Raw genomic sequence first — 25,815 nt, forward strand, 5'->3', positions numbered from 1 at the left:
TTAGTGTGAATATATCAGAAAAACAATGCTTTCATTCATACTACTGTTACACAATATGTAATCTGTGAAATCAAAAGACCATTTTTACCGGAGGATGTTTATGGACCAGCACAGGCACTGTACTATGGCAAAGTATTTACATTCATTCATTCATTCATTCATGCATTTATTTTATGTACCTGGTTGTTCCATTCTCAGGTTCAGAGCCTATCTGAGAAACAATGTGCAAGACAGAATAACCCAGTATGGGGCACCAACCCATCATAGGGCACACCATCCATCCATTCATCCATCCATATACAGGGCTTGTTGCACTGCTAAAGTATTCAAAATAGCATAACTTCCAAGATCTTACAGTACATTTACCAATTAGTTGCAGTTTTATGATGGATTTAAAATCTAATTTGTCAGCCAATAACTGCATCTTAACACAATCTGCAGAATCCCTTGCATGACAAGATGCTTTAATCCATTAAGGAATCCAGTAGGGAATCCGTTAGGGAGCTGGGAGGGAGCAAAACGTGGACTGTCCAGAGGTCCCTGAGGACTGGGTTACGAAACACTGCTTTAATCAACTTGGTAATTCATTAATGAAAGAGTCCCAGTAGGGGGCACTGTAGTGAGAGAGTCAGTGTTTGCGTGGACCCATTGTCCATTTTTGGGAAAGATGATGCAACAGCGATTTGCTTAGTAGGAGCACAATCTGCAGCCAATATGCAGGGGAATACAAACATAAAGGCAGTAGGGTGAGATGAGATATGAACCATTTGGTATACTTGCTATACTTGTATACAGAAGCGCTGCTAGGAGTCTAAGACACGTTTCCTGGAGGTGGTGCCAGTTAAAATCCTCCCATAACAAACTTTTATTTGTGATCTTTTGTTTTTAATCACTGCATAATTAGTCATTTTAAACGGGGCATCCTGCGCAGGGTCTCTCCCGACCCCACACTGTCTGGGATATGCCTCAGGGCCGGCTTGACCCAGTGCTTGATAAACATAAGGTGGATGGATGGATTATGAAAAGTGCTTGGTGCAGCATGCCCTGCACCTCCCCTTAGGCTGCTCGGCGATGCGTGACATTTACGGACCCAATGCACTGGCCCGTCCAGTGGATTCCGGGGTCTCTTTTGTGCAGGGAGAGACCTCAAAGAGCCCGACGCGCAGAGCTGGCCCGAAATATCCACCTACCCCGGAGGGCTGTGCAGCCCTTTTTTCGGCCGGCATCAAAAGGTGTCTTTACAAGCTGAGCCGTATTTTTAAAAAGCCAGCATACTCATCGGCATAATAAAATGGATGGAATAACAGAAATTTTACACAGCAGGTATGACAGGGTTTAAAGATTGAAAAAAGAGAGTAATAGAAAACCAGAAAGTATTGCTAACTTACCTATGCTGGTTATCAATTACCTGGTTAAAACTGATGGTGAAGTGTTAGATTCACTTTTATTTTCTGGAGTGTTCCCTCTCACTGAGAAACCAACATCACTTTACGTAGTCTCCCTAAATCTGGGAGTGGTCAAACTTCACCGAAAGGATGAATATGAAATGGCAGCCTGTCACAGCGACACAACAGCCTCTCACAGCGTATCAGGGACATTCGCCGATTGTCACCGTCAGCAGTCTATCCCCCTGATTGTTTACGAACCGCCCATTGAGCGTATAGGTGCGGGAGCAGTCAGAGGCCGGACAGGCATGGGACCCGCAGGACATGGGGAACTTGCATTGCTGCATCACCGGCGGCTCTGCGACAGCTGTTGGTTAATGGAGTCGACCTGGGCTCAGCCAGACCCCGCCGTTCGAGGTCCCCACCCCCTCGGCGATCATACTCATTGTCACCTTGCGCACAGAATATGCAAGACGTCACTTGCCGATGTTCCCGATGGCTACTTTTATTTAATAAATCTTGAGTTCAAGGCTCAGGTAAATTTTGCAAAAATATCTGTCGTGTCAAATGACAGGATATTATAGGTGTCATAATGCAGTTGTAAGTTAACGTTCTTTGCCGACAAAAGCCGATCCCTACCTCCTACGGCAGGGGTAGGGAACCTGATCCATGGAGAGCCGGTGTGGGTGCGGGTTTTTGGGATCAGTCAGCCAATAATAAAGCAGCGATTCCCAACTCCAGTCCTTGGAATCCACTGTTATTGGCTGACTGAGAGGCCATCCCAAAAACCCGCACCCACACCGGTTCTCCATGGATCAGGTTCCCTACCCCTGTCTTACGGCGTAGAAAACATGAAGCATTTTGGCGTGCATCACCACACCGTCACGGCCTTTGATGAAACGCACTGCCATTCTAGCAGAGCTGAAACTCAAGATATGGTGCTGTCTGCTTCTAGATTAAAGACATACATCACTGGGGCTTTAATAGGAGAGTCCATTGGAGCAAAATGTAACTCACTGGAGGAACATCATAAATTCAGAGAAAGGCAAACCGATTATAGGACTAGGGTTTCCTGTGACTGTTAAATATGGGTTTTGGTGCCTGTGGTAATAATCTCTCTGGTTCTTTGTGGCAGATCTGGGTTTCTTTCACTTGTTATCGTACAGGACCATCCTCTGTAGGCTTCAGATGGGGGGTGTGGCTCTACATTTTGATGAAAACAAGTGTCTGCACATACGCACCGGCGAACTCATCCCTGCCAGATTGGTCCGGTGGCGTCAGCTGGGGCTGCTCAGATGCTCATCCTACCGTCTCCGCCCGCCTACATTAGCGCCTGCGGGGAGGCGTGTTTATCCTCGTCACGCACCTCCTCTGACGTCGCCGCCTGTTGCTCCAGCTGGCCTGTCCCGCTCTGTGCCCAGGATGGCGGGGTGGCATGCTGCCTCCACACCTGCAGGGGGCGCCAAGTAGCGGGGCGTCATCAGAGCGGAGGGCCAGTGGGGCCGCGTGAGGCCGTGGAGGCTCTCATCTGCCACCCTTGACTCGAAGCCAGGCTCCTCGGAGCTCATCTGCTCTCCCTGCCATTCTGCCGATCTTCTTAATCTCCCCCTCTCCATCGCTCGCTCCCACTGTCAAACTGTCTCCATGTTTCAAGTCAGACTGGTGTTTTTTTTTTCTCACCTCCCCAGCTAAAAATAGTGCCTGACATTGAATCCTGCATAACTCCAGGAAAATGCCAAGTGTCTGCTGAAAACAGTTCAAAACAAACCAAAGATAAAGGTCTTCCCCTCTTAGGCGAAGGCAGATTACCTGGGGGACAGGTATAAGCGTGATTCTCGGAAGATAACAGGCTGACGGGGGCAGCCAGCTCTATTTTCAGGGGTTCGACGCTTGAATGTATAATCACTGCTGCCGGGGGAATGTGGTCGTCCCTGTGAGCAGATTAGGGGGCAGCTGGGAGGAAGGCAGACATCACAGATTCGGCGTTTTCTGGGACGCGCTGTGGCATGGCTAAGGGTCGTCCCTGCCCCTGGCCCAGTGCTGACGACCCCTTCTCTCTGTCCCCCCCCTCCCCCAGAATGACTCCTGGAGTGAGCTGTATTCCTTCGCCCTCTTCAAGGCCATGAGTCACATGCTTTGCATCGGCTATGGGCGGCAGGCGCCGGAAAGCATGTCTGACATCTGGCTGACTATGCTCAGTATGATCGTGGGCGCCACCTGCTACGCTATGTTCATCGGCCACGCCACCGCACTCATCCAGTCCCTGGACTCGTCACGGCGCCAGTACCAGGAGAAGGTAGGAGGCGCTCACCGACACCTCTATTCTCACTGATGTAAACCCACCCCTCCCCCCACCTTGGCCAGTAGGTTGATCTCTGTTTGCGGTCCCTCTGCTGGGACCTGGTGTTAAATTTCGCTGAGAAACACTGTGATGTTTATATTTACAACTCTGAGCATGTGTTTACGGCCCAGAACTTGAGGGGTCATGTCTGCCTCCTTCCCTTGCAATTGCTGACCTTTCCTGAAGCCTAGGCATCATTTTTCTCCATCTGTCCAGGCACCCACATCTCTGCATTTTGCTTAGCAGTGATCCCCAATCTGGTCCTTGGAGATCCACAGACATTATGGGAGTTGGGAGGGAGCAAAGATGTGGACCGTCTGTGGGTCCCCGAGGACCAGATTGGGAAACACTGGCTTAGAGGTTGCTGCATGACTGGGATGTAGAAGAGAGCCATGTCTCGTGCGTTTCCCATGTTTGTCTGTAGGGATAGGAACTGAGTTTGCTTGACATTTATAGGAAATCAGTAAAGATTTAGGGGTTTATTTTCACTAACAACAGTAGAACAGTGATGAGCAGTATTGGTTAGATTTTATTGAAAATTAAAGATTTCGATTCGTAAAACAGTCTTTATATAATTGCCACTTTCATCAGAGCCTGGCACCGCTGTAAATATTTCTGTGAGCTGTGGGTCTGGTTTTTGTTTGAAAGCTGTTATGATACCAGTGATGAAAGACATTAGCTGGTCAGTGAGCTTCACCTGGCCGATATATCAGACGCGGTTTTCCCCAGGAGAGCACACACATGCTGTTCCAGAAAATGGAGCAAAGTAGTGGTCAGCTGGAGTGTTTCAGGAGAGTAAATAAAAGCTCAACAAACATGGAAAATGGAACAGAAACCGAACAAAATGTAGCACTGGTCATAATCTGTCCTCAAACCCATTTAGGCAGCTCTGACAATCGATAGACAGCCAGACTGACTGCCCTTTTATTGTCAATATTATTGTAATACTATCAATTGTATTTCCAAGAAAACGATCATAAGTGAAAATGATGTGAGTGGAAAATGTGAGAATGCGCTGTGTTATCACAAAGATAAAGGCTTTTATCGGAAGGTGTTTTCCTAGAAACTGGAATGAAAGAGGCTCCCAGCAGGCCTTTGCCGGTGGGACCGACGTCCCGTCCCCCAAGCTCTGCCCTCGGAACCTCCACTCTGAACCCGAAAAGATGCATTAAAAGCGGCCGGCTGACAGTTTCAGCTCATTCGCACATCTTCTGCGATAATCCAAATTATATTTTGCTGCTGGCAAAACCTGGCAGGTGTGATTCTGACGCAGGAAGCATCACCTCTTGCTCAGGATCAGCTGATTGTGATGCGGCTCAGAGCTCCGTTCAGTTCGTGAGATCGCTTAGGCTCACCACTCACCGTGTGCCTGAAGTGGGCACGGCGATTTCAGCATATACACGTGCAAGGTGCTGCAAACCGCTCATGGGCATTTAAGAGCAATCGTTGTGGATGACAGACAGGCATTTCCTCGAGAGTAAAAAAAGATACTATTTGAATATTGATAAGTAAAGGAAACTGAATTCAGACCAACGTAATGAGGCTTGTGCCAGTTTATTCTTAGTTGAAAGTTTTATGTCATCTAATTGGATGAAACACGTCCTCCCAGTGTTATGATGCATGTAAGTGTTTAGATTTTACAAATGCCCTGTGGAAACCCTTTCGAACAGTGATCAATCGTGGAAATTTGATAATGGAGACCTGATTTTCCTAGTTGGGATACGTGCGAGGGCTGAGACTGGAGAATTGCCTAAACATGAAGCTTATAAGGTAACGGATAATTCTCAGCTTATCTGCTGTTTAGAGTAACCTTGAAATCTCATTATCTCTAACCGCTAGACTGTTCCGACTGCGACGCCGAGCATGAAAATCTTTCTATCCCCTATAGCTTATTTATGCCACATTTGTGTTGGTTTATGCCCAGAACTGCTTTATATAACCTCACAGAATCTAAGAGGGTTGTTTTCGAGGGTGCAGGAACTCGAGTCTTGAGAATTATGCTGTGTTCCATTTACCTTGGAGGTTAGAAGTTGGTGCTGATAATGACCTCACACCGCATTCCAGTACAAAGCCATTTAGCAATGCTAGTTCTAGCCAGGTTCACTGTTAGCCTATGCTAGCAATAACAACGAAGAATAACAACGCATTATGGGATATTTTTTTCGCATACAAACACCTCAGCGACATGTCCACTGATAGTGGTTGGATGGTACTGTGTGTACTACCAGTTTAAAGGGACAAAAATAAGACATCAGTGCCAATAAACTGTATATATCTACAGTTTTCACTTCTGTTGATAAAGGGCAGCCATCTTTAAGTCAGAGGTTCCCCCTCCCTTCTGAGTCGGAGCTCCAATTTCAGGGGACATTCCAGTTGAAATCTCTTGGAAACCTCGGAAAATTTAAATGAAAAGCACACTTAGTCCAGAGTCACTACCAAGGACTCTTCGCCCCTAGTTCACAGTTTTCACACTTACTAAGTTGATTGCATCAGTGATTCAAGAACTGATTTGCACATCAAACAAAACAGGAAATGTGAAATAAATTCAATGCCTGTATAAACCCCTGTACATTTTGTAGACGGGAGTGATAGCAGATCTGGAGGTTCTGTAGCAAGCCCTTCAGTTAGACCGACCCTCTTTTGGAGGAAGACGATTTGCATTGTAATCGTCAGCTAATGCAATCAGTCAGCAGCTCGTCTCTGATAACTTGCACTAGCAATGAAGATAATGGCAAATTTCACACAATGACAAAAAACTAAAGGTAGATTTTGCTGTGGAAATCAGTTCCTGCACAGCACTTCATTATGAAATTTCTGCAAATGATTATAAGTAAAGCTCCTAAATCTTCTTAAGCGGGTAATTACAGTAATTATAAGACATGACACATTAATTGCATTCAGATAGGCATTAATGCATCCTCACAAGAAATTTCACATTTATCTTCATTGTCAGGAGGCGGCATGGTGGTGCAGCGGTTAGCACTGTTGCCTCACACTTCTGAGACCCGGGTTCGAGTCTCTGCCTGGGTCACATGTCTGTGGAGTTTGCATGGGCTGCCCCCCCTATCTTGGGTTGTTCCCCGCCTTGTGCCCAAAGCTTCCAGGATAGGCTCCGGACCCCCTGTGACCCAGAAGGATAAATGGTTTGGAAACTGGATGGATCTTCATTGTCCCATATTGTATGTTTCATTTAGTGTAATAATAGTAATGTTAAAGTGCTGATTTTTAAATAGAACAATTAAAAAAGGTTTTTGGAGCTTTATGCATAGATATCTGAGCATTCATTGATGCAGACACTGTCCCTTTAATACCACAACTGAATTCTGAAGATGGATTGGATGATATGGGAGAGATGCCTGAGTGGCCTCACTATTAGATAGGCCTGTGTCTCCTGTGGGATTCTGGGACATTGTCAAGGCAGCAGCCTGGCATCCCGGTGATGGCCTTCTTAAGGCGACGGAAGCTGTCTCTTCGTCCTTGATTACTGAGCAGCTGGCAAGGCACAGCAGAGGAAAAGAGGACAGGCTGCTCTGTGATGACCTGCCTCGTCCAGAGAATTGCCTGTCTCCTGCTCTTCCAAACTGGTTTTGAAAGGGCTGGGAATGGCACAGATGGTAGCCGTGGCTTGGCTCCGGGTCTGTGCTGCTCGCCGGGGGCCCTTCGAGAACCACGGATCTGCTGATAGGTGTTGGTCGAAGAGTCCGACTGCCGCCTGTCTAGAAGAGGAGATATTTCAGGAAGAAATATGCAAAGACCCGGAAAAAGACTCTCAGGGGAAAAAATACGAGGCTAAGGGAATTTAAGCAACAGGAAATAAGAAAGTTGGTTCTCCATTGGATAGACGGGGTGCCACATATTCCCGTTTAATACGATTTGTGAAAGATCCACAAGTGTTTTGTGAGGACTATGTAGTTTAGTGATCAGGTGAGAGAGGTCCAGTTGTAGGTTCCTTGTCTCTCAACCCCGCTATTGGTATTTCATGCTATTTTTAAAATAGTTGTAGGATATTTATAGCTCATGCAACTTCTTTATCTTAATATGTGACTTATTAATGCAGGGAGACAAATGGCTTTCCCTCTGTATAACGCGCATGTGGTGTGAATGGGTGACTACTCTGCCTGATCACTGCAAGGAATGGATCGGATGCACCATTGTGGCGGCATTTTAGAAGTGCCGCCTCATCGGAAGACTGAACGAAGCCAACTGGGGAAGCACTTGATTAAAGACGTGAAGTGACAGTCAGTGATTTTAGTGTCGCTAACAGCTCTATTAGTTTTGAATTAGAATTAAGCTTGGAGCTCATTCATTCAGACTGTTTTCATGAGAGATTGATTTTACAATTTTTAATGTGATTAATTTTTTATGACGCAATTCCTGGATTTAACAGATGTTGCAAAGAAACAGAGAAAACTAAATAAGCCTGTGGTTAAATCAGCCATATAAGAAAGCACAATCTTTAACAAAATGTTTAGTTTTACAAGTTTTATGTACATCTGTTTTCAGTAAGAGCTCATCTGGAAAGGGTTTGGAGTGGGTTTGGGCTGCGGGAGGCCTGGGGCAGCACTACATGGACGGGGTGCAGAGTAAAGCAGGGAATTTGAAGCCCACACAGACGGCCAAGTCAGGGCTACGTTTACCACTGTGATCTATGGGTGGGCAGCTAAATCAGTGTTTGTCAAGCCAGTCGTGGGGGACACTGAAATGGGCCATGTTTTGATTTCTCCCAGCTTCCCGGCAGACAGTCCGCATTTTTGCTCCCTACCGGGAGCTGGGAGAGAGCAAACACATGGACCGTCCATGTGTTTGCTCTCTCCCAGCGGATCCCTTCGGGGTCCCTGAGGACCAAGTTTGAGAAACACTCTGCTAAGTTAACCAAAGCTTATTTTACGTAAATTTATTTTGCAGTTCACTATACAGTAACCACCAGACTGTTTAATAAAAGACGGCATTACAAGTATAACAGGTCATAGTTACAGTTATTAAGAGCACTGCTGATACACGTAATTGAAAATCATCATCATATTTCTGTTGCTTAGCAGGCCCTGCATCCAAAGCGACACGGAATATTGATTTTATATCTTTTTCTCTATTACATACAGCGTAATGGATATTTTATTAAGGTAGCTGCTTGAATGGATGAAAATGACTGATGCACAGTCAATATTGCTGGCACAACCGTCAGAAAACAATGGCTGAAAAAGCACAGAAGAGCCAGAAATCTCAGCATGTCTGATTTATCAGAGATGTGTGCTTTTGTACATTCGCAAAAGGCCCACTCACCTGCTAGTGTAGCCTCCTTCTGCATAGCTCTACCATCTCGGTGATAATGAGATGGTGGCAAACTGTAATAATTAATGATAACACTGACAAACAGCTACGTACAGAAGCTGCTCCTGGAGGACATACACTGTATTAATTTAGTTTATATTGCTCCATGAGAAGTTTACGTTTCCTGTTACATCTTGCCAAAACAAATGCGGTATTCCATCCGAATCCGGCTTAATCGCTGCCGCAGAGGTACAGGGATGCTTGACTATCTGTAGGGTTGCAATATGAGCAATAGTCTCCTCCACCTTTTGCCCTCCACCCTTCTGCCCGAGAGACTTCATTAACATTACGGTCTACAGTTCTGTGCGAAATCTTAGTCAGTCAAAGAAAATGATGTCTAAATGATCTTCATGTTGGTGAAAAATTTATATTATGTCTGTGGAAGTGTGTCAGCCATTTCAAAACCTAAAATTACTGCAGTAATTTGCAGCAACCGTCCAATGCACCCATATATTTCTTGACTGGACCACTAGAATACCATGTCTTGCTAATTAATACCTCACTGCGTTATTTAAGTAATTAAATAACTAATTCATTGAGCTGGCGGTGAAATTTAACGAATACATGGAATGGCTGGGGTGCCCCTGAGGAGAGGTTTGGGAAGTGAAGCGCTGTTCATCTAGCCACCCAAGGAGATATCAGTGACGTTTTGGAGAACAGAAGATATTCTTGTTAGCTTCTATTGTGCTGTTATTAATTTGCATTTAATATAATGTTGACTAGTGTTTTTTTTCTAAGTGAATATGTGCTTACTACCCAGTAAAATAGCTTTAAACATTTCCCTACTGCCTACGACGTTCCCACGGATCTGTACATTACAGTTGGCTCTTTTAGTAAAATCAAAAATATATGAGAATTGTCTTTGCATACTTTGTGGAATGGGCACATTTTCTGCTGGACCTAACAGTAGAATTCGTTATTTAAAATGTCTTCACACGGAAGCTAGATTATTATATTCGCAAGTAGAGGAAGTGGGAAAGGTCATATATGTTTTATCAGAGAGATTTTTAAATAGTTTTTGTTCATCTTATTTTGCTGCCTGCTTTTGTATTGTAAAATGAGATTTCAGTCACACATCCGCCCCAGAAAGCCCCACCAGTGATGGTCTCAATTCTTCTGATTACAGTCAAATCTAATATATATTTTAGGAATGCCATAGTGCCATTTTATAGAAATTCGAATTGCGTATCTTTGTGTTCCCAGTGGTGTCCGGATGTCTCATTTCCCCTGTCTTATTTTCTATTTGCTTTTTATTATTGATTATGTAGCATATCGTGTGTTTGTGGGAAGGCTGACAAGGTCTGAGAAGATTATGGCAGGATGCTGACAATTTGTGAGAGAGGATCCTGCTGGTGAGGGTGAACTACACATCCACAACAGGGAAAATGAAGGACTGTTCAGAGGCAGATAAGGAGTGTCAGCTCTCAGCATGGCTGAGTGAGCCTTGGGTGCGAGCTGTCTGGAGGGGGGCGACTCACACGGGCATGTAAATAACGGCCAGGTGGCAGGAACTTGATGCAAAAACGAGGACTGTCCGGGGTTCTCTCCCAGCTCCCAGCCAATCAGGGTCACCTGTCCGCAGCCGCACTGTGAGTGAGTGAGAAACACCTTTTGATGTTATGTATAGGGAAGTGTTTCCCAACCCAGTCCTCGGGAACCCCGGACAGTCCACGTTTTTGCTCCCTCCCAGCTCCCAGCCAATCAGGAACACCAAATACCTGGTACAGGTGCTCTGGGAGCTGAGAGGAAGCAAAATTGTGGACTGTCCTGGGTTCCCGAGGACTGGTTTGGGAAACACTGGTATAGGGAACTAATATGCATGGCCTCAGCGGTGGAGACTGGCAAGGGCAAGTTGGTCATTTACCCAGGATGGCATCTAAGCACACTGCATGCCCAGCCCTCACGGATGCGGCTATCAGACAAAATGAAATTGGACAGTGAAGTTTCCCAATACAATCCTCAGGGACCCATCCCTGGTCCACGTTTTCGCTCCTTCCGAGCTCCCTGGCAGATTGTCCCCTGGAGTTGGGAGGGAGCAAAAATGCGGACTTTCTATACTGCTTAGCTTAACAACTAATATAATATGAATTGTACTAGTTATGAAATTATATATATATATATATATATATATATATATATATATATATATATATATATATATTTTTTTTTTTTTATTTTTTTTTTTTTATTTTATTTTCCAACACTGTCACTTTTGCTAAAAACAATAAACAAAGTAATATTAAATATTAGTTTTGGACTGGTGCATTAGACCTGTGTATTCCCATGCCGCGTGACGCGGATGTCTGGGTTCTGCCTTTTCCTCTAAGCTGCCTTTCCTTTCCTCACACGACCCTTCAGCCGGTCCCCTCAGCATGATTCAGGGCTCCAGCAGCCACGCGCCCCGAAACCAGCACTTTGCGGGAGGCAGGGGTAAATACAGGTGCCCTTTACGAATCGGCAGGCGAACGAAGGGAGCAACTGACACTGGCAGGCCATCTGAAGAGATGCGTGGGCGTTTGGAGCCGGTGCGGCAGGCGGCCGGTCTGGGGAGAGCGGGGAACCGGGGGGGGGACATGTGACGACGGGCCACTTAGCTGCGTAGTTTCCAGAGAGCATACGGTGCGAGACATCGCAGCTGTTAAAGAAGAAAATATGTGGCAAAGCCATTCATTTCTGAATAAGTGACATGTATAAATGTTGCTGCAAATAAACCTGTAAAGAAACGTAAACATTTTATTTAGATGATGTCATGTTTTTCAGCCCTAGGTTAACCTTATTCTGCACCATACAATTTTAATTTGTTTTATTGTCTGAATTTCCCAGACAGGTGAAGTTTAAGGTTATGCTGAATGTCGGTTGTCGACTGTAAATGGGGTTCAATTATGTCTCTGTGTCAACAGTTTATCTGTTTTAGTATAATTTAGTTCAGTTGTGTATTATTCACAAAACTGTCCTAATGGACATTATTGGTTCATTATTCTTTTTTATTTTAGAAGTTTAGCTTACGTTATTGCATGTTTTTAATCCACGTAATAGTATTTTATCTACTTCAGTCAAACTTATATCAAACTATTTTTAATAATCAAACTTATAAAATAATACTACAAATAAATGTATGGGTGCCCTGCGATGGGCTGGTCCCCCATCCTGGGTTGTTCCCTGCCTCGTGCCCATTGCTTCCGGGATAGGCTCCGGACCCCCCGCGACCCAGTAGGATAAGCGGTTTGGAAAATGGATGGATGGATGGATAAATGTATGGGTAATTTATATTTTGTGTCAACACACAGTCCTTGCAGGCTAAATAATTTGAATGTAACTAATTTGGTGAAAGAATCCGATGCAGTTGTATGGGACTGACAGAGATATAACACTCAGACCCTCAGTATGTTCGTTACATTGAAGAACTTAAAGACATTTATGCGCAAACCAGGTGTGCTAACTTGTACTCATACAATGCTCACCATTCTCATTTTAGATGGTCTAAATTGTCTGTCTGTTTAGTCTGCGCCTCACCTGAAAGTTAGTGTTCCTGAAAATGAATTAAAGTTAAAAAACGACTGCCTCATTAGTGCTAGCTTCTATGCCAAATATCGGTCATTTTAAAAGAGTTTAAGGGTGGCCTTTGATATTTGATTGTGTTTCTTTTTCAGACATTTTGTGTGTGAAAAGGGCAAAGACTCGGCCCTGAATAGAACAGTGAATCATCCCCAGCCACTACTTAATCGCGCTGTCCTTACCATACCGTCACGCTAATGTGAAAAAATCAGATGAGAAACCATGACGAAGTATCTGTCAAGTTTTGCTTGGTCTGGAGATAAAACACTGATGTTTCTTTCACATTTAGGTCACTGTCCCATCAGAAATATGATACATTTTTATATTAACAACAAGGATTCTGTTATTTCTCTTTGAAACCTCTTCAACATCGAGGTACCACTGGTATTACTTACAGCCCCTGTACAAAACATGTCGCGCTGCCTTTGCTGTTGAGGGCAGTTAAATGGGTTTGGAAAGAAAGACAAAGACAGGCAAAATTTAAAACTTATCCTTGCATTTTATCAAGGGCCAAAAAGTAATATCCAAGTGCAACAAAGGGTGCTGTTTCTTCAACCTATAATGATCTTGGACGCTACTTGGCTTTTTTTCCCCTTATGCTTCAGTGTCTGTAGTTTGCAGCCCATGGTTCTCTGTCTTCTGACAGGATTTAATGAAGCCTCTTTCAGCTCTGTAAGAGATTTTAAAGTTTAATTTAACTCATGATTTAAATTCCAGTGCATACTGTGTTCAAGGTTAACTCCCATTGAGCCTCTACTTTTTCTTGACTCTGGCATTGAAACTTTGTTGTATTAGGCCGTGCTCGACCTGACTGACATGCATTGAGAACATGGGCGCTCTGAATAATTAAAGAGTAGAGGTCAGGGTGGGGGCCACAGTCTTTACTTTGTGCACTAACTTTTTATTAGCAGTCTAACTTTCCTTTCTTGCATGTAATATTAAACAGCTCAGTGGCTTGGGTTGTGTACTTTGTGACACTGCAGGTATTCAGCAAAACACATCTCAGACCACTAATCTCGATCATACCTGCTGTGCTACGTTCCACTTTAAGGTACAGGTTTGAAAGGACGGGGTGGAGACTATGAGAAGGAGGGACAGTTGTTTCCACCAATAATATTTGCTTCTCTGTTTTTATTATTTGTATTGTTGGGCACTGTTTGGCTGGATCCTATAACTGTACCCTCACACCAGACTGTTTGAATCATTGAATCATCTCTGCAACTCAGCTTATAACTTGTGTCTTAAAACCGTGTCAGATTGTTTGGATTATCGACTATGGCTGTTGAGTTTTTCTTTCTAGCAGATGTAGACTTGGCTTATCCAGTATTGTTGTCGCTTGACTACATACATCAAAGTGACATATGTCTGCTCTGATCCCGCCTCCTCACCAGAAGATTTATTGGTTTTCGGATTCGGTCAACTGGAGCGGCACTTTAAAGGCGAAAGTTACTGTAGCAATATGGATTTTTCGTGCTGGCTTTCCTTCTGTAAGGTCTTACTCTTGTTGCTGAACATGCTTTGATCAACCTGAAGCAACCACCTCAGTCATCCACCCATGGCGGGGAGAGAAGAGCCAGCAACAAAAAGCCTTTTCCGCCAGATACCGTTCACTACTATGTGAACTCCTGGAAACTATCCCAGCACTGGCTACAGTCACGAGGGCATATTATTATTATAATAATAATAATAATAATAATAATCGATACTTTTATTGTCCCCGTAGGGAAATTGTCTTTACGCCTCCCACAACTTCCTCTTTTTTCATAGAGGAAGTTGTCTGCGAAGGGCTGCCACCCGTAGCGGTGCCCAGGGAGCTGGGGGTTAAGGGCCTTGCTCAAGGATCACAGGCTGAGGCTGGGTTTGAACCTGCGACCTTCTGATTACAGGCACACAGGCTTAGCCCACTGAGCCACATGCTGCCCCCTTATACCTCACAGACTGTAGTAAATATTTCTGGTTGTCTCTCTATGTGCGTGAAATGTTATTTGATGGAGTTTTCAAACTCTCTGCTTCTGTTTGTGCCCAATAGCCATGTTTTGTACCAGCAGATAGTGAGGGGTTACTAGTCGCCAAAAGGAATTAAACCACTCTAATTACCCTCCTGGATCTTGCAGTTCAGTGCCCTGCCCTTTGGTTTAAGGAATGCGCCAACTATGTCTCAATGGTGATAGAATCCTTTTTTATGGAGATAATGGCACGATGTTTCATATATATAGATGATATTTACATCTATTCACACCTGCCTGACCTAAAGGAAGAGTTCTGAAAGCTCTTCAAGGCAAAGCTGTATCTGATTGTGGAATGTCTCTTTCTGAGTGAGTAAACTGGCTAAAACGTCATCCCTGTTGCGTATGCACTTGGCTTGCTTCTGGCTGCTTCAACTTCTTACAGCATCAGTGGATGGACCGGTGCTGTCTGTCTTGAGAGGAAACACAAAAGCTAGTTTCAATGCCAGGAGATAAAATAAGACTTAGGGTATTAGCCCAAGTCTCTGTAAAGGCCCTTCCATTGTACCACTGAGCTGGGCAACTTACTTTTTTTTTGTTAATATGTACCAGGTAGCTTTGTAACTATCTTTTAAGGTCACTGAAGCAACGCATCATCTTGACAGAGATTTGTTATTTTCATTTTCCCTCCAAAAGGCTCTGAATTATATATCACATTTAAGCTTTTATGCAACATGTTTAGCTGGAAAATATATGCCAGTGATGTGTAAATGGCTGGGAGTGAGATCCAGCAGCACAGGGCTGGACCCTTGGCTTTTTTCTGAAACTCCATGTCAGGGCTTGTTGCACTGGCCCCCCGTGCCCCGTTGTGAGTGTTGCCGCGGCGATGACTCACAGCCAAGCCCCACCTTCCCATTAGTAAGCAGCCCCCGATGCTTTCAGAGCAGTGAAGACGTCTGCTTGCATAACGTCCTCCCCACGTTCCGCAAGGCACAGTGTGTCCTTCAGCGAGCCTCTGCACGAAGGCCACTGCTGACCTCTAAATTATTCACTTTCGCTCTTAAGTGCTTCTTTTGTCATTGATTTCATTTTTTTGATTGATTTTTTTGTTTGTTTGTTAAGTTTTTTGTATTTTATTTTCATGTCAATAAAAATCAATTGAAGGTTACCCTGACTGTTTTTAGTCAAAAATGAGTTTTCATGACATTTTCTGAGTATCGTGATCCTGGTTCATGACGGAATTCAGGAAGAAACGTCAAATAAGTATCAGTAACAGGCTTCCAATGCGCATCTCTTGATGTCCCGTACAAACAATTTCATTTTTCTTTTGGCGTTCTAACTCTTGGAGTATTAAATTAAAAAAGCTTCCAGATCCATGCAACATTAAACAACATGATTAATAATTTGCTGGTGTAGCATCGCTGTTGAAATATGGACACTAACGATAACAGGGATGTAGTTTATAAATGTTATTTGTTATTGTTTTTTTTTTTTGGCTCATACAGTATGTGACACTGATTTAAATGAGCTTTTTAAAAGCCATCTAAATATTTAAATGCTTCCTGCATTTCTCTGACTGTATTAAGAAGAAAACTGAACATCTAGGCTGCCTCTTCAATTCTCTCTATCCATTTCCCTAGTACAAGCAAGTGGAGCAGTACATGTCCTTCCACAAGCTGCCGGCTGACTTCCGACAAAAAATCCACGACTACTACGAGCACCGATACCAGGGCAAGATGTTTGATGAGGAGAGCATCCTGGAGGAGCTTAACGAACCGCTGCGGGAGGTGAGGAGTCCATGACGTGTTTGTTCTGTGCGAGACATCCACCAAAACCCAAGTCTCAAAATGTGGGCTGACATCTTTTCCCTTCCCCAACAGGAAATTGTGAACTTCAACTGCCGCAAGCTGGTGGCCTCCATGCCGTTGTTCGCCAACGCGGACCCCAACTTCGTGACGGCCATGCTGACCAAGCTGCGCTTCGAGGTCTTCCAGCCCGGCGACTACATCATCCGCGAGGGTACCATTGGCAAGAAGATGTACTTCATCCAGCATGGGGTGTTGAGCGTGCTCACCAAGGGCACCATGGGAATGAAGCTTTCAGATGGATCCTACTTTGGAGGTAGAGAACAGAGCAGGACATGGTCTACACTGCTGGGTGCATGGTTTTCAGAGGTGGAGGTAAAGAATAGAGCAGGCCTCAGTCTACGTGGGTGTAGGGTTTACAGAGGTGGAGGTAGAGAACAAAGTGGGCCTCGGTCTACGTGGGTGTAGGGTTTGCAGAGGTGGAGGTAGAGAACAAAGTGGGCCTCGGTCTACGTGGGTGTAGGGTTTGCAGGGGTGGAGATAGAGAACAGAGTGGGCCTCGGTCTACGTGGGTGTAGGGTTTGCAGGGGTGGAGGTAGAGAACAGAGTGGGCCTCAGTCTACGTGGGTGTAGGGTTTGCAGGGGTGGAGGTAGAGAACAGAGTGGGCCTCAGTCTACGTGGGTGTAGGGTTTGCAGGGGTGGAGGTAGAGAACAGAGTGGGCCTCAGTCTACGTGGGTGTAGGGTTTGCAGGGGTGGAGGTAGAGAACAGAGTGGGCCTCAGTCTACGTGGGTGTAGGGTTTGCAGGGGTGGAGGTAGAGAACAGAGTGGGCCTCAGTCTACGTGGGTGTAGGGTTTGCAGGGGTGGAGGTAGAGAACAGAGTTGGCCTCAGTCTACGTGGGTGTAGGGTTTGCAGGGGTGGAGGTAGAGAACAGAGTGGGCCTCAGTCTATGTGGGTGTAGGGTTTGCAGGGGTGGAGGTAAACCTTTCCACATGAATTATATGTACTCACGTTAGACTTTTATATAAAGAAACTAATTTAGCTTAGCTTGTTCAACATATTACCATGTATGCAGTAGAATATTAAATATGGTATTTAATTAATATTTTTCTAGAGTAAGACTAAACACAAAATCAACTTATGGCTTTTGACGTCCAGTGCAGACTTATTCAAAGCAGTTGCTATGTTAGTGACCTTTTCTTTTCACCATCCATCTGCCTGACCAGTACCAGGTCATGGGAGGGTTTGGAGACCGTCCCAGTAAGTAAAGGGCGCAAAGCGGGGGACATACTGGACAGGATGCCAGTCAATCGCAGGTCACACACATGCAATCTCACACCCAAACAGACACTACAGGCTATTTAGAGACACCAATTAGCCTAATTAATTGGAGTCTTTGGACTGCAGCAGGACACCATAGTACCCAGAGAAAATGTGCCCAGCGAGGGAGAGCATGCAAACTCCACACAAACAGAGCAGAGAGGGGCTTCAAACCCTCAACTATGGATGCAGGAAGCGACAGCGCTCATGAAATCCTCCACTCCATCACTCCTCTCGTTTGAGAAGCCATAGAGTCAGTAACAGAGCCATTGTCAATAATGTGTTGTACAGCATCTTAAGAAACGTTCAGTGAGCTTTACCATTAATTTCATGACATACATCCTGTAGCATAAGGCTACAGGTCTTCCTATGCCTCAGTTATATCCATGTAATTAACAACTAAATTAATGTGGAAATGTGAGATGGAGGTACGAAAAGGCACCCCCCCCCCCCATTTGTGTTTTGCTTTATTTTCTTCTGCTAAATCATGTCCCATTTTCAGAGTCTCTTTTTGGGGCTGGGGGTTCCTTGCAGGGGGGGTTGCTGGATTTGGCGCTGGGGGCCATCATACTCCCATCAGGGCCAGGAAGAAAAGGAGGGGTTTCCTGACACACCTGAGCACTCAGTCATAGTGCAGATTTTAGCCAAAAGCGCGAATGAGTAGCGAAACAGAGGCCAAAGATGGGCGAGCGATTAATACTGGCTCGTTAAGGGTGCAGGGCGGGGACGGAGGCACGATTTGTGATGCGGCCTGCGGGGCTCGTCAGCTGGGCCCGTATGTCGGGGGTTAGCTGGCGAGTCGACAGCATATGGAGGTGTGCATCCGGGCCGTGCATCGGAGGCTCTCTTTCTGCATGCCTCAGAACCTGACAGTGTGCTTTTTAATCACAGTTGAGGCATATTGTTAATCTCCTCTTAGGACATGGCATCCACTATTAGGTGATATGGACCGTTATGGACTGTGTCCTTAGAAATGGCAGGCTCAGGATGAAAATGACCTTGAGGTAACGTCGAGCCTGAGAGGACTAGTGATGGATTTACCTGTCAGAGCGGTTAATGAAGATGTAATCATCAAAATATAACTCGTCTGGAACGTCCTTTGTCCCCTGTAATGGTTGTATAGGCAGCTGGCGGAAGCTGATGTTTTACTCGACCGCACTCCGAACCTCGTTGTCCTTGTTCCTCTCTCCCGGGGGCTGCGTATTGCCTGCTGGTCTTTTAGCATTAAGTGATGCGTCACCCCCGCCGGCAGAAGTGGAGATTCCGGGTCTGGCGAAAGACAAACTGGAAACAAGAACGTATTCCTGTTGGCCTTGCGGAGACCCACGAGTGTTAGAGGATTATTAACAAAGCTCTAGAATTTGTTTTATTGTTAAATTATTCCCCCTTTGGTAAAAAACCTGCCTGTGGTCCGTACAGCGCTATCAGCTGACCATCTGTCCCCCCCCCCCCCCCCCCCCCCCACTTGCACAAGGCAAAGACTGATTTTTTGTTTTGGCAAAAGTGAATTAACTGCTGCCACTATAACAGCAAGGCTGTTTATTATTACGTTTTTCCACCTTCTGAATGCTCACCTCTTTAGGGCGGGGCTCAATTTCGTTAATCTGGCCACTGATTTAGCACGTTTCTATTAATAAGCTTTGGAGCGTGGGAATGACTTGAATATTTTCTGTATAATTATTTGAGGCTGTATCCAGGGGGAGCCCATGTTACAGCGCTCTGTAGGACAAATACGTGCCTTCATACGCACACGGTCAAACTCCGTGACTCAAAAATGACTCCGAGCCAGAGGTAGCACTGGGAAATATGGCTTCCTCTGATTGGTCTGGACTCAGACGCTGGAGAAACAGAATGTTATTGCGAAAGAATAACAGTTAGAATTGCCAGAAGCTTTCCTTTTGATGCCGGCCTTGCATGGCTACACAATCCCACTTTAGTGAAGATCCTAGACTGTTCTAGAACAGGCAGGCAAGCTCGGAGGACACCTACAAGGAAGGCCATGAATTAATCCACCCATTACATATTTCAGCTTTTGCTATAATGCTAAAATATTCAATAATGTGTAATAACGGGAGGAGAATTTAAACCAGGTCGTATAGTTATATAGAAACACAAAGACCTATTGTGTTAATCTTTCTTTCTTGTTCTGTTCTGTCATGGGCTGTGTCCGAATTCAGGGGCTGCATCCGTTTCAGGGTGTGGACTGTGTAGCTTTTGCAGGCTGCACCCTTCGAAAGTCCATGCAATGAATCTTGGGATATTTAGGTCTATTTCCTGTTCATCATGTGACCTTTATCATGTGATGGTTACCATGTCATTGTTATCATGTGATCGTTTGGGGTCAGGAGCCCCATTTTTGTCTGGCATAATCCAGCAAATAGTTGGAAATTCCATATGTAATCAAATGTATTTGAAAGGCAGGAAGGGGCCCGGATGTGGGGGCCGCCATGGAGTTTAAATGACACGTGTGTCTTGTTTTCTCCTCTCAGAGATCTGCCTGCTGACCCGTGGCAGACGCACCGCCAGCGTCCGTGCCGACACTTACTGCCGGCTGTACTCCCTCTCAGTGGACAACTTTAACGAGGTTCTGGAGGAGTATCCCATGATGAGGAGAGCTTTCGAGACCGTGGCCATCGACCGACTCGATCGCATCGGTAACAATGGCTCAATAACACTAATGAAATCAGACAAGACAAAACGATAAATCATGACCATAGAAATAGACGATCTCAAAGTGAATATGCCAGCATAAACGGACGAGTTTTAAGAAGGACAAGCAGAGTAATTTTATTATCCTGAAGGAGATTGCTTGTAATTACAAAAAACATGATACACAGCTGTATGAAAAGGCAAAGACAGAGAGAATAAACAGTATGACAGACTACACTTTCTACATAAAAATAAAATATGGAGATAGTGTGGTAGTTTTGAACTGTGTCCAGTTAACGATATTGGGGAGGGGGGTCATTTTAACATGAATAAAATATTAGTATCCCTTTGAATTTTTATGATATTAATTTAGATTTATCACTAAGCTTTGGTCGATCAATCCATTGGTTGATTAAAAATTGTCCATTAGTTTAAAAAAGCAATCCCATTTTTAATGTTTAATATTTTATTATTATTATCCAGAACTCACAGCAGGTGCGCTACAATTTTAAAAATAAATTAATATCCGTATACAGCAGTATCTTATCACCCAGCATAACAATATTATTAAGCAATCAATATATAGCAGACATGAAATAAGGACAACCATAAATCAAATTTCTTTTAAAAATTATTTGTATATTAGTTGCTATGGGTAACATTTTCCATTTATGCTGTTTTATTGTTAGCTTAAAAGTGTTGTCAGCTAGTGAAAACACCTAGGCTGTTTATTCAGACCCCGCTGTGTAAACATTCTGTGTAAACTTCATAAATCTCTCTCTCTCTGGATGGTGAGACTCGCCCAGTCTCCCTGCAGCAAGGTCAATATGCTCTTGATGTGACATCTGACATCAGACAGACTTTGTCCACCTAGCATATGTAGTTACAGAAGCATTATGCCAACAAATTTGAGGTCTAGTTTGAAATCACTGGTGTCCTCAGAATGGAGTCACATTCCTGAATGTTCCATGAAAGTTATCCAGTTGCTCAAAATAAAGATTGTAATGTGGATCTTTTTCAGCATTATTTTCATGCCAAACTGCTTCAGTAGATTGTCTTGCCTACATGGTGGACCCGGTTATTTTTGCCACTGTTGGTCAGCTCTGGTTTATCACACCAATTTTGGCTCACGCCAATTCCGGAGTCATTAGTCATTGTTCGTAATAAGGGCTGCTTCTAATACTGAAAATGGATGCATAAGGGAGCACAGACTTGTGTTATGGTATTTGTATTTCAAAGACAATTAGATCCCTATAGCATTTTACTAGTACTGAATAAAAAAACTTTCTTGTCAGATTTCTGTAGAAGCTGGTGTGAGGTCCTCTTAGTAATATTTATCGTAAACTCTTTGGATTCCCTTCTTGTTTACTTCTCTGACTGGAAGTCCAGCAGCACACCCCCTTGCTGTTACCATCCATCTAGCTCAGTGTTTCTCAACCCGGTCCACTGAAGGTCCACATTTTTGCTCCCTCCCAGCTCCCTGCCAGACAGTCCCCATTGTTGCTCCCTCCTGGGAGCTGGGAGGGAGCAAAAAAGTAGACTGTCTGTGAGTCCCTGAGGACCGGATTGGGAAAGACTGAACCAGCTTAACGTTGATTTCTTATCCAAGGAGAGTCAAGCATGTCAATCAATTAGTACATACTGTTATTGTCAATATTGTCATTATTGTTTGGTTATTTAGTCATTTAGTTTCCTAAATTACCTTAAAATTCACACTAGTTTTTATGTAATTTTAACTACTATTTTGCAACAAAGCTTACAAGCTATAATACCAATAATTTGTCAGTATGAATACTGACACATACATTGGCTTTTGTAGATCAGAACATTGTAATATTTTTAATGAAAAATGAAAACTATTAGTCAGAATATCACTGGAGTTATATTAATGTGAATCCATGAATGTGGCTGGGTTCTGCTTACCTTCCAGGTCAGAGGTCACTGTAACCGAATTTCTCTCCTCCAATCCTTCCCAGGGAAGAAGAATTCCATCCTCATGCACAAGGTCCAGCACGACCTCAACTCTGGCGTCTTCAACAACCGTGAGAACGAGATGATCCAGGAGATCGTGAAGTACGACCGGGAGATGGTGCAGCCGGTGGACCAGCCACGTGCCATGTCACTGACGCCACCCATGCATGGGGGCATCTTCGCCCCGCCAGGCCCTTCGCAGGCCCCCTCGGCCATCGCCACGCTACAGCAGGCCGTGGCCTTAAGCTTTTGCCCCCAGGTGGCCAGCCCGCTGGTGGGCCCCATGGCGCTACAGTCGCCCAGGATGGTGCGCCGCTTCCAGGTGGTGCAGAGCCTGTCCAGCCCAGTCTCGGTGTCCCCACTCCAGGCCCAGCAGGCTGTCCAGCCTCAGGCCTCTGGCGGGGCCTTTGCCTCAGCCATCTCGAGCCCCCCCGTCCAGAGCCCGCTCGCCACCGGGGCGCGAACTTTCCAGTATGGATCCAGTCCCATGGGGGCCTCTTCTGGCTCTCAGCTTTCCCTAGTCCAGCAGCGGGCCCCCAGCCCAACACAGCGGCCTGCCACGCACAAGAGCACCCACTCGTTGCACAGCAGCAGTTTGAGCCAAGATGCCCGCGCTCTGTCGGCATCGCAGCCCTCCCTGCCACACGAGGGCGCTCCACCGGCAGGCCCCAGCCTGCCGCAGTCCACCCGCGTCTCCTCCACATCCATCGGGCCTCCCCAGACCCACCCTGGAACATCAGGGGCTTCGGGGTACAGGGGTGCGGTGCCACAGAGGGTAATGCTCCCCCATCAGATGTCGATGGGCTCCTTCCCTTCCTCGTCCCTCGCTGGCGTGTCGCCTGGGGTCGGGGCGGCCGCCGCTGTCGGAGTAGGCCAGCTGGACTCTGGGGCACCGAAGAAAGATTCCATAGTCAGTCTCCCTGAAACGGACTCCATCAGATCCAGGCTCTCCTCCAACTTGTGACACGGAAGAGTCCCGTGTGCTGAGGAGCCGTGTTTTGTGAGCTGCCAGGGTCCTGGTCCTCGTCCCACGTCTCCCTCTCCCTGTCAGTCCCCGATTCTCACAACAAGAATGTATAACGAGTGACTGGTGACAATGCAAAGAGGGAACTTGTACCTAACAATTTAGAATGGAGTAGTGGAATATTTGTACTCTACACGCGTATAATATAAACCCACGTAAATGAATAGCTGTAGCACCTGCTCATATCCTGCCTTCGACGCCTCCTTCGTTTGCTTTCGTTACTGTAAAAAAAATAAAAATGTATAAGTCACACACTGTATAAAATCCAAACAATGCAAACTAGCGAGAGCTGGAACAAAAGAGAAAATCAGGGACCCTCTTCGGATGACAATTATGAAGTTTAACGCTTTGCGAAAGTGTTTTTTGTGTATGAAATTGCTATATAACTAGGTGTTCTACTTATGAAGCTGTTATATTAGTATTGTTTTAGAAAAAAAGAAAATGATAAAAAAAGCTTATAGTATTCTAGACCGCTGGTCGATCTTAAATGAACATGTAAAAATGAGAAGTGTCAAAGCGCGTTTCTGGCAGTTTGATCTACGTTGTAATTTCTTCAGACCAAAGTTGATCTTTAACACAATGGTGATGTGTGTCTGTGTAAACGGGAGAAACAACTAAAAACAAAAACAGTCCTGAAAATATAAAACGAGATCCATTTAACTGCCTTGATTCCTACTTTAAAAGCCATAATTACTCTAACCCTATGCGTTTAATATGATTTTTCCATCCATAACTTGTTCCCCCCTCATAACTTGATTAATTTTTTTTCCTCCCGATCCCATTTCTCATGGTTTTTATGAAGAAATGATGCAAACATTATAGTGGTGTGTTTCTGTTTTAAGGGAAAAATATTTAGTAGGTTTGTCATCGTCCTGGAACTTGCACAAAGTTAATAGGAATGTAGCTTCAGTGAAGGATGGCTGTTGTATGTAAGATGACAGAAGCCGACTTATACAGAGCTGCGATGGGCTGGCACCCCATCCTGGGTTATTTCCTGCCTTGTGTCCGTAGCTTCCAGGATAGGCTTCAGACTGCCGTGACCCTGCCTACGGAGAATGGATGGATGGATGGAATTATACGAGACTCTGTGAAAGAGTTCTGTGAAAGACGCACCCATTCCCACCAACTGACGCCATTTCAGATTCTGATTCTATATAACCATATATGTTTCACTGTCAGGGTATGCATTTAGAGGACTTGACATCTTACAGTTGTAACTTTTTATACCATTCTTGATGCTCTCCATGAAAAACAAGATTCCCAGCTCCTTTTGTAAGCTGGAGTTTGGGTGATTAGTCTTGATTCCAACCTAGAAAAGGAGTCATGGAGGGAGAGAAACATGTGGCAATTTGAATGTTAGCATAGAGATGCATCCCAGTGCTGATACAATTGCACAGCAATGCAATTCTCAACTTCATAAAAAGACCTCATTGTTATGGGCCAATCTTAGGGAGAGTTTTATTTTTTATTATTATTTTTTTTAAATAAACAGTTAGCCTTCATTTTGATCCTACTTAGCTTCTTTTCACTACATTTTACTGTGTGTCAAATCGACTTGGTAGCTTTAAGGAAATCTTGCAGGATACACGGCAATGAGACAGTATCCACCAGAGGTGAGAATCCATAGATAAGCAGTAAATCGACTCTACATGTCACCTCATATTGCTGTGTCACTTGGCTTGGGCGCTTGTACACTGAAATTTTCATGTTGATAATGATCTTTAGCTTGTATTAGCTGTTTGGATTTCATCCCAGGTTGACTTCAACTGCTTACTGAACGCGGTTGAAATGCCGAAATGCAGACCCGGAGTCTTTGCTGGGTCAGGATTGAGTGCTACCAGAAAGCACATTGTATGAGTGCGTGTGTGTGTGTGTGTGTGTGTTTGTCCGTGCCAATAATGTAGGGTTGATGTGTTTCAGTGTGATACTATGGGACCATTGAAAAAATATAGCCTGTCTGTGTGTTTGGGATATAGATGTGCTCACTTGACTGGTGGAAGATAAAAAAGATACTTAGTTGACGTCACAGCTCCATTGATGATTTACACTCTCAGCTAAATGACATTCACCCGCCATAGAGCCGCAAACCAGCACCACACAATCAGGATATCAAATAAATGTGATATTCCACTGGTAAACAAATTCAGAAACCCAAATAATGAAATCAAACTGAATTTTCTGCTGATATGTTGACATTTGTTGAGTTTATAAAGCCATTTTACGAGAGTAGTACTTACCGCCACAATTTAGAATAGCAGCATGGTAAATTGAGCAGTCCTTACTGTTGAGTTTCTGCTATGGAGAAACCTTAGATGATCTCAATCCAGCATCTCAGTCTTAAATGCTAGATTTCACTAATTTCTCCTGGATCTATCAAGCCAAGGCAGGTGCTGGTAAGGGGGTTAGACTAAGGACCACTCCAGTCAGCCTCAGAATATGTCCCCAGTAGATACAGGCAGCCTGTATGTGCGTTTGGCACGTTTCCATTC

General features: G+C 44.7%; 1 protein-coding gene across 2 annotated transcripts in view; it reads left to right on the forward strand.

Moving 5' to 3' along the window:
* LOC125727415 (potassium/sodium hyperpolarization-activated cyclic nucleotide-gated channel 2-like) overlaps positions 1-24,143 on the forward strand; it is a 45,148-nt gene extending 21,005 nt beyond the window's left edge. Inside the window, exons 4-9 of one of the 2 annotated variants that reach the window (XM_049004093.1) lie at positions 3,463-3,681; positions 16,196-16,342; positions 16,436-16,676; positions 20,172-20,336; positions 22,308-22,735; positions 22,843-24,143. In XM_049004093.1, the coding sequence (XP_048860050.1) occupies positions 3,463-3,681; positions 16,196-16,342; positions 16,436-16,676; positions 20,172-20,336; positions 22,308-22,735; positions 22,843-23,226 (1,584 nt within the window). In that variant the 3' untranslated portion in view covers positions 23,227-24,143. Of the gene's footprint in view, positions 1-3,462; positions 3,682-16,195; positions 16,343-16,435; positions 16,677-20,171; positions 20,337-22,307 lie in introns of both variants that reach the window. The other variant, XM_049004094.1, reaches the window with a different exon arrangement.
* The last annotated feature ends 1,672 nt before the right edge of the window (positions 24,144-25,815 follow it).

Source organism: Brienomyrus brachyistius, unplaced genomic scaffold (genome assembly GCF_023856365.1).
Source record: "Brienomyrus brachyistius isolate T26 unplaced genomic scaffold, BBRACH_0.4 scaffold96, whole genome shotgun sequence".
Taxonomy (NCBI): domain Eukaryota; kingdom Metazoa; phylum Chordata; class Actinopteri; order Osteoglossiformes; family Mormyridae; genus Brienomyrus; species Brienomyrus brachyistius.